At 34.2% G+C, this 19,130-nt stretch overlaps 1 protein-coding gene across 4 annotated transcripts in view; it reads right to left on the reverse strand.

Annotated features, from left to right (window-relative positions):
• Nucleotides 1-19,130, reverse strand: part of SLC10A7 (solute carrier family 10 member 7) — a 255,687-nt gene that overhangs the window by 193,901 nt on the left and 42,656 nt on the right. Inside the window, exon 5 of one of the 4 annotated variants that reach the window (XM_058436798.1) lies at nt 15,561-15,736. The exons of the other annotated variants lie outside the window; for them this stretch is intronic. Coding sequence (XP_058292781.1) covers nt 15,716-15,736 — 21 coding nt within the window. The 3' untranslated portion in view covers nt 15,561-15,715. Of the gene's footprint in view, nt 1-15,560; nt 15,737-19,130 lie in introns of those variants that run through there. 4 annotated transcript variants of the gene reach the window in all.

Consider the following 19,130-nt stretch of genomic DNA (forward strand, 5'->3'; position numbering starts at 1 on the left):
TGCTGTATCCAATCATTGCAAAGGTTAAACAACTTCCTCATTTTTACTAGAAAACCCAATCTGCAAGAGTAGGCCTCTGAGCTTCTAACCACTTTTGATTTTGAGGGCTTGTGTGTAACAATCTGTATTTACTATTTTACTCAACAGTGAACTTTAAAACTCTCTTCACTAATCTGATTTGATTTTTTGTTTTGAACAGCCTGAAAGTGTTAGCCATGTAATACTGCAAGAAAAAGAAAGAAAATGCAAATAGATTGTAAAGGAATAAACCTGCCTTTATTCACAAATTACATCATCCTAGAAAACCTCCCTTCTGAAAAAAGCTACAAAATAGGGAAGTTTATCAAAATTCAAGAATGCAAGGTCTATATTGAAAAATCAATGTATTTCTATATACAAGGAAGGAATAATTTTAAATTGAAATTAATAAAAACATTTTTCACAAACAGTATAAAGAACATGAAATATAAAATAAAGCTAACAAAATATGTATAGACTGCGTATGCTAAAGGTTATAAAACACTGATAAGATAAATTCTAAAAGACTTAAATAGAGAGATATGGATTAGAATCCTCGATATTAAGGTGTCAAATTTCTCCACATTGATCTATAGACTCAATGTAATCTCAGTCAAAATCCCTACAGGATTTTTAGTAGAAATTGACAAATGACTACAATTTATTTTAAAAATAAATTTTATTTATTTATTTATTCAAGGAATTTTTCTTAGAAAAGTTGGAAGACTCACATTTTATATTTCAAGATAAAGTTATGCTAATCAAGATAATGTGGTACTGGCTTAAGGACAGATACATGGATCAACAGAAGAGAAGAGAAAGTTCAGAAACAGATCTACATAGAGATGGTAAATTGATTTTTGGCAAAGGTGCTAGAGTAATTCAATGTGGAAAGAATAATCTTTTCAATAGGTGGTAACTGGACATCCACACACAAAAAAACCCCCAAAAAACTAAATCTATAAAACTAAATCTATAAAACTTCTAGAACACTTAAAGAAAATCTTTGTGACTCTGGATTAGGACAACATATCTACGTTAGGCTACAAAAATCACAAACTTTTGATATAATAAATTTTAATAAAAAAATTAAAAATGGATAAATTGGACTTCATTGTCCTTCAAAGTCACTGTAAAGAAAATGAAAAAGCAAACAGACTGGGAGAATAATTTCTAAAATACATAGCTGATAAAGGACTTGTATGCAGAATATATTTTTAAAACAAAACAAAACAAAACTCTTACAACTAAATAAGAAGACAACCCCAAATTTTTTAAAATGGCAAAAGATTTGAACAGACACTTCACTGAAGAAGAGATGTGGATGACAAATTAACACATGAAAAGATCCTAAACATCTTTAGTTAGTAGAGAACTATTAATTAATTAAAATCACAATGAGATAACACTATTTACCAGCAAGAAGGGCTAAAACTTAAAAAGAAACTGGCAGCTCAGTGCTGGTGAGGATGTGGACCAATGAGGACTCTCGTATATTGCTGGTATAGATTGAAAATGATGAAGCCACTGTTGAAAACAAAGTTTCTGTTAAAGTTACACATATATTTACCATATGACCAAATCATCCCACCACTAGGTATTTACCCAAAAGATAGATATTCCTACATTCACACAGACTTATATTCAAATACTCAGATTTATTTGTAATAGCTCAAAACTGAAAACTACCCAAATGTCCTTCAAATGGTGAATGGATGAAGAAATCATGGTACACTCATACAATGGAATATGACTCAGCAATAAAAAGGAATGGGCTATGGATAAATGAACAACATGGATGAATCTCAAAAGCACTCTGCTAAGTAAAAGCAGCCAAACACAAAAGGCTACATGTACTGTATGATTCCACTGATAGGCTATTCTGGAAAAGGTAAAACAGAAATCAGATCACAGACTGTCAAGGACTGCAGGTAAGGGAAGGGGAAAGAGCCATAAAAGAATTTTTTGTGCTGATGGCAATGTTTTAAATCTTGATTGTAGTAGTGTTTATACAATTTTATACATATCTAAAACATTATATAATTTTAAAAGATGAATTTTACTGTCTATATATTATATACACAAAAATCTGTTTTTAAATCATAAAAATTTTAAAAGTCAACAAAAAGAAAAACATAACTATATGACATTAAGCTTTAGATTGTTTGTATTTAAATGATTTTGAGGTTTACACAGAAAATTTCAATTAAAAAAAAACTAAGGTTTTGCTTAACAGAATTAGAAATGAAACAAAACCAACAAATTTCTGTTACTACCTCCCAACTAAGAAAGATTAAGCTTCAGGGCTCTGCTTGTGATTTGTAAAAATGTCTTTTCAAGTCATTATTTTCAACAGTAACATGATCTGGAGGCTTAGACCTTACCTAACATTCAAAAAGATACACTTGTTTCACATTTATTTAAAGATGGTAAGGATTTCATATCAAATAAGCTGTTTTAATTTAAAATCATCACAGAGGCATTTACAAAATACTAGAACTAGCACTTACAATGGAGTCAGAAGATCTGATTTCAAAACAACTTGTCACATACTTAGCTATGAAAAATCATTACATCTCAGTTTATTCATTTCATTAAATGGGAAAAACAACGCCAACTTCATAAAATTTTGTGAGGATTAAATGAGATGGCAAATATGAAACCAGTGAGTATGCTACAAGATACTATATAAAGTAAGGCCCAGCAAGCCTTCATTATCTAAGTATTCATTCTCCAAATAGGTTGTACAAGGAAACAAGAGATATCACAGTGGGGAATGGCTCACTAATGAACTGACCATTTCTAAAATGATCCCCAGGAAAACCTCTTCCCTTTCTGTACACACACCCCAATGTCTATCTCTGCACTCCAGCTTTGGTTGGCTTACTCTCACTAATTGTACAGTATTTGAAACACCTTGTAAATATATCACAAAGAAAACATAACTAGGTTGCTAAATATAACTGCCCATCCTGCAGAATTTAAGTAAGTCAGTGAAAATCAGAACAAACTCAATGAGAAGAAAAAAAAAAAAAAATAGGATAGGTGCTTAAAAGGAGAGTGATCAGGATATTTTTTAAATGAGAGCACCTGTGAAAACTGACTAGTTTCGCAAAAATAAACAGGAGAGAAAGATAGGATATCAAGTCATCATACAATTTTCTCAGGAAAATTACATCAGCCCCTGCTCCCTAAAAGCAACACTTGATTCTTTCTCCATTCATGCCAAGAATTAGTGAATAGTTCCCATGTAAATTATGTTAAGTGAATGATAAAATAAGCTTATTTTCATAATTTGGTTTTATTTTTTCAAAATAAAGACTAAATAAATATATTTTTCAGCAATTGCTATAAAATGTTAATTTTTTAAAGTTAATTGAGTTTAAATGAGCTTTCTCCTGTATCACTTACCACTGAATAATGTGGATATTCTCTTTTTTTTTCATTCTAGTTACTCAAATATTTATATGGGGAAGAATATAGCAATTCTCTTTTGTTAGTAAAATCATAGCTGATGTTTAAAACAAGCTTCAAAGTGCTACATTCAGCAGAATGTGGTTTAAATTTTCTACAAACAATAAATATGGAAATATTAGAAAATCTCTTCCCAATTTCTTCATTTTACATATAAGGATTAGACAGCAGCCCAGTGTGGGAAGTGACTTGCTCAAGATCACACGATGTCTAACAGTGGCTGAGTCAGGATTACAAGGAAGAGCTCCCAAACACTCTTCCTTCTCCACACCATTAATCTTTATTTGACTCTAATACACTATGTAGCTAAGATATATATGAATATAAAAAATACACAGCATGGAAATTGTATAGACACAGTAAAAAGTAAAACACTAGTCAGCAAGCAGTGAAGCACTAAATAGACTTCAAAGATTTTTATTAAGGTTATCCTTCCGTTAGTGATTGAAGGTATATTAGCTTAGTGGGCCATGCAGTAGCTGTAGCACCACAACTAATGGACTGCCAAGAGATGATTTAATAAAGAGGCCCAGCTGAACAACGGTGTGTAAGTAACTCTGACAACCTGAGGCTTTCTCCTGGTCAAACGTTTTATATCTGTAAGTGACTTTCTCTAAAAAAAATCACCTGTGAAGATACTCTCAGAAGGTTTCACTGTAATAACAGTAGCCCAAACATTCTTATATAAGTTCAGATTCTTCAAGATCTTAAGATGTGATTAAAAAGAAAAAAGCTTAAAGGTCTTGTCCCCAGATCCTTCTACAGGCACCATTTATAACATGGTTAGAGATCCAGTTAAATAACACACTCAGCAACTACACCATGTACGTCTTTTGGTTGAAGTAAAATAAAGAAATACGGCAACTTTTAAAATGCTGCCCTCTGGATTTTATTCTAAAATGCAAGCAATGAAAATTGGGAAAAAGACATGAAATAAAAATATTTATTAAATACACGTCTATAAAATATTATGTGGACTCCTCATCTTTATAATATAGACCAACTTGCATTGGGAGGAGAAAAACAAAAGTTGTATGGGGAGAAAAACACTAAATGAGCAACGAATATTGCATACGATTAATGAGAGTTCAGGGAAAAGTTAACTTCACATGCTTTATAATATTGCTGAAAGTGTGGTAAACATCAGTATCTTACAAATGTCCATACATGCCCCTTGACCCAGCAATGTCTCTTGTAAAAATTTATCTCAGAAAATAATTCAGTCACATCTGTAATCCCAGCACTTTGGGAGGCCGAGGCAGAAGGATTGTTTGGGGCCAGAAGCTCAAGGCCAGCCTGGGCAACATAGTAATATCCTGTCTCTAGAAAAAATTAAAAACTTAGCCAGGTGTTGTGGCACATGCCTGTATGCCCAGCTACTTGGGAGGCTGAGGCAGAAGGATTGCTTGGGCTCATGAGTTTCAGGCTACGGTAAGCTAGGATTGTGTAACTGTACTCCACCCTGGGTGACAGAGCAAGACTCTGTCTTAAAAACAAAAAAAAACAAAAAAAAAACAAGAAAACAGAATTCAGGTCCATAGAAAGATTTAGCTAAAAAGATTTTCATCATACCATTATTTCCTTTTTTTTCTTTTTTTTATTTGAGACAAAGTCTCACCCTGTTGCCCAAGTTACAGTGCAGTGGCACAATCACAGTTCACTGCAGTCTCAATCTCCTGGGCTCAGACGATCTCCCATCTCAGCCTCCCAAGTTGCTGGGACTATAGGTATGTGCCACCATACCTAGCTAATTTTTTTTTATATACTTTTAAGAGATGGGGTCTCACTATGTTGTCCAGGCTGGCCTTGAATTCCTGGACTCAAGCAGTCCTTCCACCTTGGCGTCCCAGAATGCTGGGATTATAGGCATAAGTCACCATGCCTGGCCCCATTATTTTCTACTAGCAAAAAAAAAGCTGGAACTATCCAGGGCTGAAATTAATAATTACACATCCATACATGAGAATAATAAACAGTCTATAAGAAGAATGTTGTAGAACACTATCGAGAGATGTTCACACTGTATTAAGTGGACAAATAGAGTTACAAAACAGTATGCATTGTATGACTCAGTTCATTAAACATATGTGCACATTAAAAGGTTTGAAAAGATACACATAAAAACAATGTTGTTATCTGAACAGTGAGATTATGGTATTTTTTATTTATATTTTCTATATTGCTCACTAGGAATACATAATGTTTCTGTAATAAAAAATGTTATTAAAATATTATAAACCATATAAGAACATGAAATTTTATTATATAGTGATTGCAGAACATTGTATGTGACTAACAGAAGTCACAATGCAATGTACTTTAGGACAGTAAATGAACAGTAAGCCTTTCCCTTGAAATGCCATTGGCCAAAAATTATGCTCATGTGATAACGTGAGCCTAATCCAAAAGAGAAAAAAACGTCATGCCATTAAGAATAACAGTAATTTTATGATATTAGAAAAAGAATCTATGACAGTCATTATCAAAGTAGTCATTTCTGGAGGAAAAATTGCAAATAAATGAAGACATTTACGTAGAATGATTTTAGGTTGCAAGCAAAATAGATGAGGGTTTAAATATTTAAAGCCACAGACGGTATCTTAGATAAAATCAGAGTTTTTGTTTCCTTTAAAACAGAGTTTATTATTTACCCATTTTTTAAAAAGTATTCCCTTAACTCACAATAGAAAAGATAAAGTTGAAGAAATTTGTTCCAGATGTAAAGCTCAGATTCATGATTCTTTTTTAAAGATACTCAATTTCTTATGAAACAAAGACAGAGCTTCCCACTAGAATTTTCAGAGGAAATATTTCCACTAAGAACAACATTTTTTAAGACTGAAATTCGTTTGTTAAAAAGTTATTTATAGAGTCCAACAAAGTATCAGACAGCCACTGTGCATAATTAACACATATATTCTCTCTTCCTCTCTCCAGAAATGTGCACATCATACTCGGTGTGACTAATTCAAAACAAGTTTATGAAATTGATTTTTTCCTCTTCTAAACACATACAAAAACAAGAAAATTACTTAACAGTAAGAATATACTTTTGCTTTCAAAACTGTTTAGACCATCTTAAAACTGATCCCTGATTCCTTATCTTATAAAACTTATTCCTAGGAAAATTTATAAATAAAATGAGGTTTACAGGCACGTTATTCTGGCAGCCTTTTGAAAAACTGCTTTTTGATTCAACAACAGATAATTTGCACACTTTATCCTCCCTATCTCTGGGAGATATAACTGCTTGATACTTTTTATAACCTTAAATATAAAGTTTTAATATTCTTTATTTTATTAGAAAAAAAGAATCTGCGTTTCTTGCAAAGTTACTGTTTATTTCCATTAAAACAGTGAAGCCTTCATGGAAAAGCACTACTTAAATATGATTTGTCCATGCACAAAGTTCCTATTACATCAAATTATTCATAAAATACCCCCTTGGCAAGGAGATTATAAGGAAGCTTGAAGCATCAGGTAACAGTTGGACTGAAAGATCTCTGTGGCTGCTTCCAACCCAGTCATTCTCTGCTGTTCTTAAAGATCGCAGTTTAACTGAAGTCTTCATCAGACACCAAGTGAGTTAACAAGTACTGAAAGACTCTTCAAGAATACAAATGAGGTTACTCAAACCAGCCATCCTGTCTAACCACAATTATTTAATAGCTTAAATCCAAATTGTGAACATAGTTTGAGATTTTTCTAAGATGTTCTTTAACCTGCTTTCTCCTCTTTTCTTCCATATTTTCTACATAGTTCTAATCTTAAAGTTGAAAGAGGTTTATGTGTTTTAGAAAAAAAAGTGGATGCTTTTAAAAAATGTATTCCCTTAACTACTCCTTACATCTACTTTCTAATCCCCAACTCACTTAATTAAATTCAGTGTGAATTTAAATTGCAATTAACATCTTTTGAGGGATTACATGTTCTAATCACAATTATGCAGTGAATATTTGAAACACATACATTTTGTTATATTATCTGAAATGCAAATTGGAGTCCAGAAGAAGATGTTTAATAAAAATGTATAGTACTGAAGACTTTATTATAGATCCTAAGGGACTAGAAATGAGATTTAAAAGAGTAAAAGCACTGATACAAGTATAAAAACAAATTGTTTCACCTCCAAAACCCCTGGAAATGGCCCCGCTTGGCTCCCATTTAACCTAGCTTCTTTGCAGTTTAAAAACTGCCTTCCAAGATGTTTTATTAACCAAACTGAATTTCATTTTTCCCCCTAGATCAGGAGCTCACAGAGTCCTAAATGAGAGATGATGCATACAATTCTGTAAGGGCAGGGGACAAAATCTGTTTTACTGACCCAGGAAGTTATAATGGAATTATTACATTCTTTTTCTTAGCTTTTCCTTCAAAATTGCATTTCATAAGCAGATAAAAAAAAGCTGACATTTATTGAGCACCTTCTATATGCCAGACAATGTGTTATTTTATTTAATCCTCAAAATAACCCTATGAGGTAAGGATTACTTTATTTTATAGATACAAAAGATAAGGCTCAGAGTAGTTAAGTGGTTGAGAGAAATAAATTAAATGCATCAGCGGTGAAACTGGGATTTGACTCCTAAATCCATGCTCCCATCTGGTAAAAGGATAGTATCATTTCTGCAAAGGTGAGACCTTAGGAGGAAAGCCTAGGATAAAGCACCTATTTTCAATGTTAAGATTAACTACAATCCTGTCTACCAGGCTGTTGGGATTGTCGTGGCCCCAGAAAACAACTTCATTTCTGGTAGTAAGCTTGGATAGAATGCTTCAAGAAGTTTCATTCCTGGGGCCCTCAGGACTTTTCTGCAGAGGCCAAGAGCTTGCTAAAAGCTGGAATTACTTGGCATCTTCTTAATCAATGCCAGGATTTACCATAAAGTAAAGATCTGGTGTATTAATCTATGCCCAGTTTCCTCTTGGTAACTTTCCCATTCCATCTTCAGGGTCTGTTTGTATACTTACCAGATTGTTAGCTCCCAGGCTAGGTTTGTGTTTAAGGAAACTAAGGCAACTCAAGTTCTGCCTTTCACTCCCTTCCACTGTCAGTTTCCTGTTAATTAATCATTTTTCTACACAACTTTTGCTGCTGTGCTTTACTAATAAAACAGGGACTAGTTAAGCTAGCTATTATTTTTTCCTTTGAGAAAGATAACACTAAATTGCTAAGCTCCCTACCCAGTGAACTCTGAAAAGTAGGTTTAAACACACACACACACACACACAAATACACAGGCACACACAAATACTTTTTTACTCCTTAGCATGTTTTCTTGCGCTTTTCTTTTTTCTCTCTCTCTTTTTTTTTTTTTTTTGAGACAGAGTGCTCTATTTCCCAGGCTGAAGTGCAATGGCACAGTCTCAGCATACTGCAACCTCTGCCTCCCAGGTTCAAGTGATTCTTGTGCCTCAGCCTCTCAAGTATCTGGGAGTACAGGCATGTACCAACATGCCCAACTAATTTTTGTATTTTTAGTAGAGATGGGGTTTTGCCATGTTGGCCAGACTGGTCTAAAACTCGTGACCTCAGGCGATTCACCCGCCTCGGCCTCCCAAATTGCTGGGATTACGGGTGTGAGCCACCGCACCTGGCCTTGCCCTCTTTTATCTATGATCCAGCCTCCTGGATCTATGTGATGTGATGATGCCTAATGTGACACAGCACCCTGTACAAGGATAGATATGACAACCCAAAGATTAGAGAGAGGTAGGTGGGAGAAGAGAGATATTACAGTGTATAATTTACCACGTGAAACAGCCATGAGATATGCAGGCATCAGAGGACCCCAGACTTAGTTTACCTAGGTCTGAATGCAGCTCCACAGCTAGAGAACCTCTAATGAGTTTAATTAAACTATGTCAAGCTTCTATTCCTTCATCTCAATAATGGGCATAATATCTACTTACAAGAATTTTGCCAGAATTAAATAAGACAATTCATGACAATCAGTAGCACCATATGCTTAACAAATATTAGCTATTATTAACTATATCATCATCAATATTATCACATTACCAAGTGGTAAGAGCCATTAATCAATGACTTGCCAAATCAGAAATCCAGAAACACAGAAATAAAACTTCTGATAAATTTGAAAACATAGAGACAAATAAACATTTTAATGTGGGAAAAAGGAGGGATGGACATGAGGGCATGGAGCAAGGCATTTATTTATTTACTTATTTATTTTAACTTTCAATTTTTTTTTTTTTGAGACGGAGTCTCGCTCTGTCGCCCAGGCTGGAGTGCAATGGCACAATCTCGGCTCACTGCAACCTCCGCCTCCAGGGTTTAAGCAAGTCTCCTGCCTCAGCCCCCCGAGTAGCTAGGACTACAGACGTGCACCACCACACCCAGCTAATTTTTGTATTTTTAGTAGAGACAGGGTTTCACCATGTTGGCCAAGCTGGTCTCGAACTCCTGACCTCAGGTGATCTACTCGCCTCAGCCTCTCAAAGTGCAGGGATTACAGGCGTGAGCCACCGCGCCTGGCCAGCAAGGCTTTTAAAATACAGTGTTTAATTCTTATGATATAATTTAAGGTGATTTTAAAATAATAACCTGTTATGTGGGTGGTACTTCTTTGTTAATATTTAGAGATTTGTGAGGCTTCAGGAAATATTCAACAACAAATACATTTTTTTAAACCATTGTTGGGGGGAGGGGGGTACCTTAAAGTCCTCAGGGAAAACCAAACTTGTATGGAGAAGGTCTTCGCATTTTTAATTAGGATTGCAGTTTGTATTAAACAGAATCATTCAGGGTTCTCCCGAAATTTCCTGAAAAGCAAAGCTGAATGGGGAGCACAACCAGAAGGAGAGCACAGTCACTGGAGAGGCTAATGGCTTCTAGGAGGGTACAAACAAACCCCTCTGGCAAGATCCTGGCATTTTTCCTATGACGTACATCTTCTAACCCAGTCATCATTTCTCCAACTCTGGCCTTTCTTATGCTCCTAAAATAGTAACACAGGGATGATGTAAAGAGGCACAAATGGTTGGTGAAGGCAGGAAAGTGGTCAGGAGAGGTAGAAGCTATTGCTGGTGTCCAGAGAGTTTGGAAATTTAACTCAGTCAGCAGTTGCATGAAGATGCCAAAGGGCACATGGGAAATGCTTCCTTGAAAGCAGCACCAGGGAAAAGTAAGAGAAAACAAAGGACACTAGGATCCATGGAGTTAGAATCCTTCTACTTGAATCTGCATACTATCATCAAAATCAACCCAATTATTCAGTAAACAGACATTTGATGAATTCCTACTGTGTATAAAAAACAGTGAAATATTTTCTTATTGTAAGATATGATCACCATCCTCAAGAACATTTCAACCTATAAAGGAGTATTAGCATGTATAAAACCCAAAGCTTATTTATTTATGTATTTATTGGGTCTTCCTCTGTCACCCAGGCTCGAGCGCAGTGGCATGACCATGGCTCACTGCAGCCTCAACCTCCCAGGCTCAAGCAATCCTCCCACCGTGGCTTCTTGAGTAGTTGGGACCACAGGTGTATGCCACCACACCCAGCTATTTTTTCAATTTTTTTGTAGAGATAAGGTCTCACTATGTTGCCCAGGCTGGTCTTTAACTCCTGGCCCCAAGTGACCCTCCTGCCTCGGCCACCTCCCAAATGCTGGGATTACAGACATGAGTCACCACACCCAGCCCAAAACAACTTTAAAATAAAACAAAGGCATTCCTTTAAAATCAAACTTCCTTTAAAATAGAATTTATTATTTACTCCATGACGGGCTATGTTTGGGGCAGATATATAACTATGCAATGTGGAATGGCTACGCTTGAGGTAGATGTATAAATATGTTCTGACAACAGGCAGCATACAGAGCTTGCACTATTATTTGGTGAGAGAAGAAGGATGTAAAAAAGTTGTAATTCTTTGACTATTTCTCTCCTATCTCATGGGCTTATTGCTTCCTTTAATGTCTTTTCTTCAAAGTCTTAACAACTTAACAACTATTGTTCAAACTTAAGGCATTATTTTAAATGCCACTTTTAAAGAATGTTCTCAGTTAGAACTCCTCTTGAAATATCCCCAGGTATACTACTAATTCTGAGATACAGATACATATACTATATATACATATAAATGTACATATGTATATATACATATATATGTACATATGTAAATATATACACATGCCATATGCATACCCCATGTATACATAACTAAATGGGTAATATAAAGACATGCTATAAAAGAATTTTGCTGTAACTACAAAGAAGGACTGCTCAGATAGAGTTGGTTCCTTCCCTCTTTATTCTTAATATTTAAAGTCAAATGCACAATTACCTTTTCGGAAAAGAGTCTCTTTTCTGATATAACACAAGGTACTTACGTCAAACTTGAACAAAGTTTTTACTAGAGTATTAAAATGATGTTTATATATTTATATTTTTCATTAAAGAAATTCTGTGAATTCTTTTTCACCAGATATATGATAACCATACTACTAGACTATGGAGCCTATAACTAGCCCCAAACTTTCTGCATTTGCTGACTCTGAAATTCCTCTTTGCAAATCTGCAAAGCATGACTAATGCAGGCTAGCATGTTGGTATGGGAAATTCACTAGCACTAATAACAACCACCACTTCTCAATCCCTCTATGTGTGCCAGGCACTGTGCATGTATCATCTTTACATATATCACTTCATGCAATAGGTACAATGCTAAGTAAAAAACATGAGATGTATTTAAAATACAGCCCAACTATATATTGTCATTTTAAATTAGCTTAAATAAACAGATGATTACACATTGAGTATCCCTTAACCAAAATGCTTAGGACCAGAAATGTTTCAGATTTTTAGATTTTTCAGATATTTGAATATCTGCATTATATATACTTACTGGTTGAGCATCTCTAATTCGAAAATCCAAAATCCAAAATGCATTTTCTATGAGTGTCATGTTGCCATTCAAAATGTTTTAGATTTTCAAGCATTTCCAGTTTCAGATTTTCAGAACAGGGATACTGAACTTGTACAAATAGTTACATACGTAGGGATAGTCGAAAATTTTCCTAAATTTAGGCATATACTAAAGTAACTATAGAAGCTATCTAGAACACTGGACCAGCTAGGTTTTCTTTTCCATTCAGTTTTCTTTTAGCATTTGAAGTATGGCTTCTTATAAAACTAACTTTAGAAACACACCCTAGCATTTTGTTTGAGGGACCTTTAGATCTTTAAGTTAGATAATGTCTATCTGAATATTTTTGTGTCAAATTCCACTTGTAGCTGAAGTCACTCCTATTTGGTGAGGCTTGCTGAAAAGAAGGTAGGTAAAATCCTCAATCCACTGAAGTATACAGTTATACATATTAAAAGAATGATCTCATAACTGAAAATGATAGCTGTTACAACTGCAATTAAATATCATCATTATGGCAAGCATTTAATGAGTAGACATTCTATGTCACACCAAATTATTTATATTCTTTATCTTTCCATTTAAAATTCATATATACCCATTTTACAGCTGAAGTAAATGAGAAGTAAAATAATTTATCTAAAATCAGATAGTAATTAATTAGTAGAGCCTGCATTTGAACAGGTCTAGAGACACTAAAGGCCACACTCTTTTCACTATGTTAAGGTGTCAACATTAAAAACCTTGACTAAACACAAAATGCTTGAACCATCACTTATATCAAATTCACGAACTCAAGAAAATATCCCTCTGACCCACCCAACCATTTCCTGTCCTCCATAGCCCCCGACCCCCAAAAGATAGCTCATGCAGTTTTCCAAATGTACACTAAAAATAAAGCGCAATAAAAGTGACATCTCGATACAAAATATAAATCCTTCAGCATCTTAAAAATAAACTTTTCTATAAAATATAGTGGAATAACTGAGGGACAAACATTAAAGAATAATGAACGTGCAAAAAAATGCACTGCTGTCAGCATTATACCTGGGTACAAATGTGTTAGAGCATCTTAGTTTAAAACAAATCAAGTTAAGTGCCTGTTTAGAAAAACACTTCCATGTATGGCATACATACAAGTGTTAGGAAGAAAAACAAACCCAGAAATTAATTAAGAAATGGGTAGTTTTACAGAGCGCTATAAGAACTTTCTAATAAACTTTCTCTCTATACTTAGAGTGAAATCTTCCTACAGATTTCCTTCTCTCATTTACATATCTGTGCAGGCTTATTCTTTTTTCTTTTTTTTTCTTTCAAGCCCCTTTGCCCTTTCAATCATGAAGCATATTACTCCACTGTCAGTGCAAAGCAGTTCCTAACAACAGGGAACCCAGCTGGGATAGGAAGAGGGCAGCAGGCTCATGCATTAACATAATAATCCAACTGTGTTCCCATAGGCCCTTAGGGCAGACAGCATATTAGGTAGGCCTCCTGTGCAGACCCTGGTGGAAGCTGCCTTATCACCTGCCTATCAACCTGTGGCAGCTAGAGCTAGCTCAATAGCACCAGCTCCTGCCAAGAAGTGGTGCCCAATTACTTTACTACAAAAGACAGAAATCCATTTTTCTATGTCTGTTTAATGTACCCAATGCATTTCCTTATTTATGATTTGAATCTACATTTCTGCATCGTTTCCAGGGGATTGACTTATTGCCTTTTAACTTTTAAAGTCTAGTTGTCTAAAGGCCATTCTGCAGCAGTAGGTAGGAATGAGACTGAAATGTGAATTTCAAATATAAAAGCCCAAGTTGGTAAAAAGCAAACCACTTGGTCACCGGTTGTCTAAAGATTCCTCAATCAATATAGAGGACTAGAAGTGTGAGGAAGATCTGAATGGCAGTTATCACTATTTCCTCATGGGGATAAAAGTGAGGGTACTCCTATACCAATGTCTCTTTTAAATGTAGTTTTTAATTCTAATCCCAGCACATCCTAAGGCTCCCATAAAGCATAAACCTTTGTGCATGCTGATTGCAATAAGAAAAGTTGTGGATAGATTACTACAACTGGCTGACGGTATAATCAAAAAAGACATGTCAAAATTATTTTGTTTAATCTCAAATGACTATTGAAAACAGTTTTTTTTTTAAAAAAGGCTGACCTACTGACATCTTTTTCCTGTTTGCATGTATGACACATGTTTTATTTTAATGCTGTTTAGTTCCTAGAATGTTTTATCTGTGTGTGATTTTCTTTCCAAGCTACAATATATATCAAGTAAGGAAAAGCTGAAGGGTATATTCCACTAAAAATTTCTATTTACCACGTTACATAAGATCATATTTAAAACACCTTAACAGATGTTTGAAATCATAATTCATTTCAGTGAATTAAATATAGTCTCATTCCTTGAAATTTCCCCTTAAAAAGGTTGCAACAAAGGGGTATAATTTGACATTTAATTTAACAGGAAAAAGTGCTTTTAGAAGTATTCTAAATAACGCTACTTAAAAGAGCATGAGATTACCAATTTGGCTAGGGAAACATTTTCTACTAATCAAGTATTTTTAAAAAATGAGTTTCTAGAATTCTTACATTTTTTATTGGTATTTTAATAAAAAAAATGGATCCTGCACTCAAACAAAAGTACATTTTTCTAACATTTCTATGAATTTTAAATGTTAGGCAACCAACACTATTATTTATGGCAACCAACCTGATATACTTTATATACATTCTAATAACCAAAATTAAGTATCAAGGGCTATGGCACTGATTTTCACTGGCACAGTTATCTCTGTTACCTTAACAGTTTTTGCAACACATTAAAGAGGTGACAGTGACCATTCTGCAACTTGTCAGTTCTTTGGATTACTCCCATACATACTAGACAGGGTTTTATATAAAGTAAATATCCTCCTCATGTTGAAAAAAGTTGTTCTTTACTGAACAACCTGAGGAAAAGTCAAATAAAAGAGAAAAAAAAACTAGAATTTTTCCTTCCATAAGTAAATCCTGAGCTATTTAAGTCTCTAAACAATACACTACAATATATTGTTGATGAAAGTATAAATACAAAATACTAAACTCCATTTTAAATATTAATGCTTATATATGTGTTAAACAACAAAATTACACACATCTCCTTCTTGATCTTTTGGGGATTCCAGGGACTCTTTATTCTTCAAGAATTCTTACATTTTGACAAAATGTAATGCATCTTCCAAGTCATTAAGTATAGAAACTTGATTTTTTATTAAAAAACAATCAACAGCAGCCATGTGGTGACAGGATAAATAGTGGCCAGACTTTACCACTTTAATTCCTTAAAGAGGTACATTTCCAGTCTAGGGTAAACAAAAGAAAAGCATGTATATGAAATAGAAATCTAGTTATGCCATCACTAAGAACTTGATTTTATCTTAAATAGCAACTTACGCAGCTAGAATAATTTGGTCTCTAAAGGGTGGTAAAGAAGGCAATAAGGACAGAATTATAGTATGATTTCCAGCACTAGCAATTCAACTTTGGATAAGCTTAAAATTTATAAAACTTATAAAATTTATAAAAGTAAAGATAAATGAAGAAAATGTTATTTAAAAATTTAAGTGAGAGTAAATACAAATAGAAAATCATGTGAAAGAAACATATTTATGTTTATGTGTGATATACTAATTTTGAAATGTGCCTCCCAACCCCCACCAGCAGTTTCTATAGCCTGCACATTCCTATATTTGAAATAAGCCACATCTTCATTTTGATTGTACCAGAGCATTCCCTTCCCTCCAAAGAATTACCTAGAAAGGACCTTCCTCTTCCAATGAAAACCATTTGATTCCTAAGAACTTTATCTACCCAGTTCAATCTGGTGGTATAGCTATGGCTTCAGAGATGGTTTGCAGCTAGTATTTTTTGACATTTCTGCCAAGGATAAGATTAAGTATGAGATATCGAAATTACACGTTAAAATAGATGCCATTTTACTTTGTTTCTTCCTGAATAGCCCTTCAGCTGTAGAGGCACATACATTTTTCCCCAGGCAAAATCCCCAGGCTAAAATAACTGAGCCTCATATCTTCAGGAAACCCAGCTTCCCAAACATGATTCTTAGGTATCTGATTATCTATCAGCTGTAGTTTCATTTTGTATTTAATCATGTAAATCTTACTTGAAAAAAAGAAAAATAATCCACATAAAACATTTCCTGTCAACCACTCATATTGAATATAATAAATGGCAATACTTAATTTTCTATTATAGCTTTTTAAAATGTTGATCTTTATTTTAGCAACAGAGTTAGAAGTCACAAGGATTCATGAACTGATCATTTTTGTTCCCCAGACATCCTTGCCTTCCAAGATTGCCCTCTTGAGCAACATGCTACGCACTGGAGAAAGGACACTCCCATTTGCCAACATCTAATCCTATCACTTTGCAACCTTAGCCTCTTGGGCAACTTAAGCGTCAAAGACCACCATTCTAAACAGTAACAGATGTTTCAGAGCTATTACTCCAAACCTCAGGTGAAGATAAATATAACTTTAAATGAAAACTACAGAAATTGATCAGACAAGTAAAAAAAAATAAATACCTCAAAAAACCTTTCAATCCATCACAAACTAAAAAGAAGATTTTAAGATTGTATACACAACCTTGAAGCTTTTAAAATTAAGAGAAATTAAAACGCATATTAAATCTTCACATTCTAACAAAGCCAACTGAATTTATATTGCAAGCACATATTTTATCATAAAAAGTTTATGGATGACTACCTCAACACCCATGCAAGTACTAAATCATTATGCATTAAGCTGCTAAAGGTGTTTTTAGAAAGAGATCTGAATTGCCTGCCTTTACAATTTAGCTCTTATTTCACATCAGAACACTTCCTGAAAAGCTACAGATAGGAGATAGGATGAAGAAAGAGAATTAACACCTAAAAGATGAAGAAAACTAAATAAAATATGAGAAGGTAGAGGAGGAGGCAATGTAAAAAGAAATCTACAAATGAGGAAGGTAGAGTAAGTAAAGAGTAGCAACTAGAAAACTAATACTCTTCACCTCCTTAAATTTGATAATACCTATTTTTTAAAGCACAATTAAACACTTCTCTGTAGAGTGTTGTGGAAGATATGCCACACAAAGAGACGATAGGTGCAGTAATGGCCCATGAGGTAAATAAGGCGGAGGCGAGCGGCAGGGCACCTATGGCCAATGCAAAATAAATACATTAAGAACTAAGTGGTCAGTAGTATTGACAACTTCTGAAAGACAAAATGAGGAGTTACCTTTCAGTCTTCTCTTTAGCAAATGCCCGTTTAAATTGTGTGTGTGTTTGTGTGTGTGTGCATGTGCATGTGTCTTGGGGTGAAGGGTAAAGGGGAGGCACATGTGGAGTTACCTGAAGAGGAGAAACGTAAACAGCACCCTGAGCCACAGTCTAGTGGGATGCTGGATCTCCTTTCTTTTGGACTTTAGTTCTAGAACTATGACTTGCATTGCCTCAGATCAAATCTTGCTATTAAAAAACTTCAAGGAATTGATGGAATTATGGTTTTCTCTAATATTACTTGCTTAAAGTAATCCATTACTTAGGGCTCAGGAATATTTATGGTAAAGTGACTATCACTGACTCAACTCACATTAAAAACAGGAAGACAGTTAACTAGACTGGTTTAGTGATAGCAAATGGTGTTGTTCACAGTGGGGGAAGCCAGTAGCAGAAACACAGGTGTAAAGAGTGAAAAACACAGATCACCCTTTGTCACTGAAGTAACAACAAATTCTGCTCTGAAAAAAAAAAATACATTTGTTTCTCCAGTTCTTTGTACAATAAGCCAGTTTTATTCTTGCTTCAATACTTAAATCTAGAAACAAAGATATAAATCAATTAATCCTTAAAAACTGCTCCGAGGAGCTTCATTTTCCTCAAGGAATTAAAAGAAGCCTTGACCACTATACAAAGAATATGAAATCTCTGCACTAAATTGCTAACACATATCTCCAATTAGATTTAAAGACATTTTTACAGCTTTTATGCCAAGTTTATATTACTAGATGCTACAGAATGTGTTATAGTGCTTAAAAGCTCTAAAGCTGACTAATCATGCTCTTGATAACAATGGTTTATGATTACATCTCAGAAAAAGCAAGAATAAGTCTTTTACACACTTTTGTTGTTACATGATAATGTTAAACAGAAACAAAAACAAGTAGCAAAGTCAACCAAAATCTTTTGTTTTCTTTTCTGATACTCTCATCTAGAGGCTAAAAACTCAAAAGTTATTAGATTTTTACTCATCCCTTGGATAAATTCAGCTGAAAGTTTTTAGGGGCTCTAGAATTAAGAATAACCTAAAATAGCAAATGCATTTGTATTTTCCAATTTTGTACATGTCCAATTAATGCAAGATTATATCATAAAAGCAAACAGGTAAAGGATAACAAGAATTTTTAATTAGCATTTCATTAGTAATACCAATGTGAAAAGAAAGAGGTCAACTATTAATAAGATACAGATTTCCCACCACTGGGATTTATTCTGAATTCATTTTAAGAACAGGAAGCTGTGATCTAAAAATCACCACTCTAAAACAGTTAAAAGTTGAAATACTTGTGCTTAAAAAAGATTAGGAATTTAACAACAGCTTTTTGTACATATAAACCATGTAGTTCCTAACTATTGATGTATAATTTTAACTTAGAACCATAATGCCCATTTATTTCATGATAAATGATAAC

This window comes from Hylobates moloch, unplaced genomic scaffold, assembly GCF_009828535.3.
Source record: "Hylobates moloch isolate HMO894 unplaced genomic scaffold, HMol_V3 SCAFFOLD_3, whole genome shotgun sequence".
NCBI classification, from domain to species: Eukaryota; Metazoa; Chordata; class Mammalia; order Primates; family Hylobatidae; genus Hylobates; species Hylobates moloch.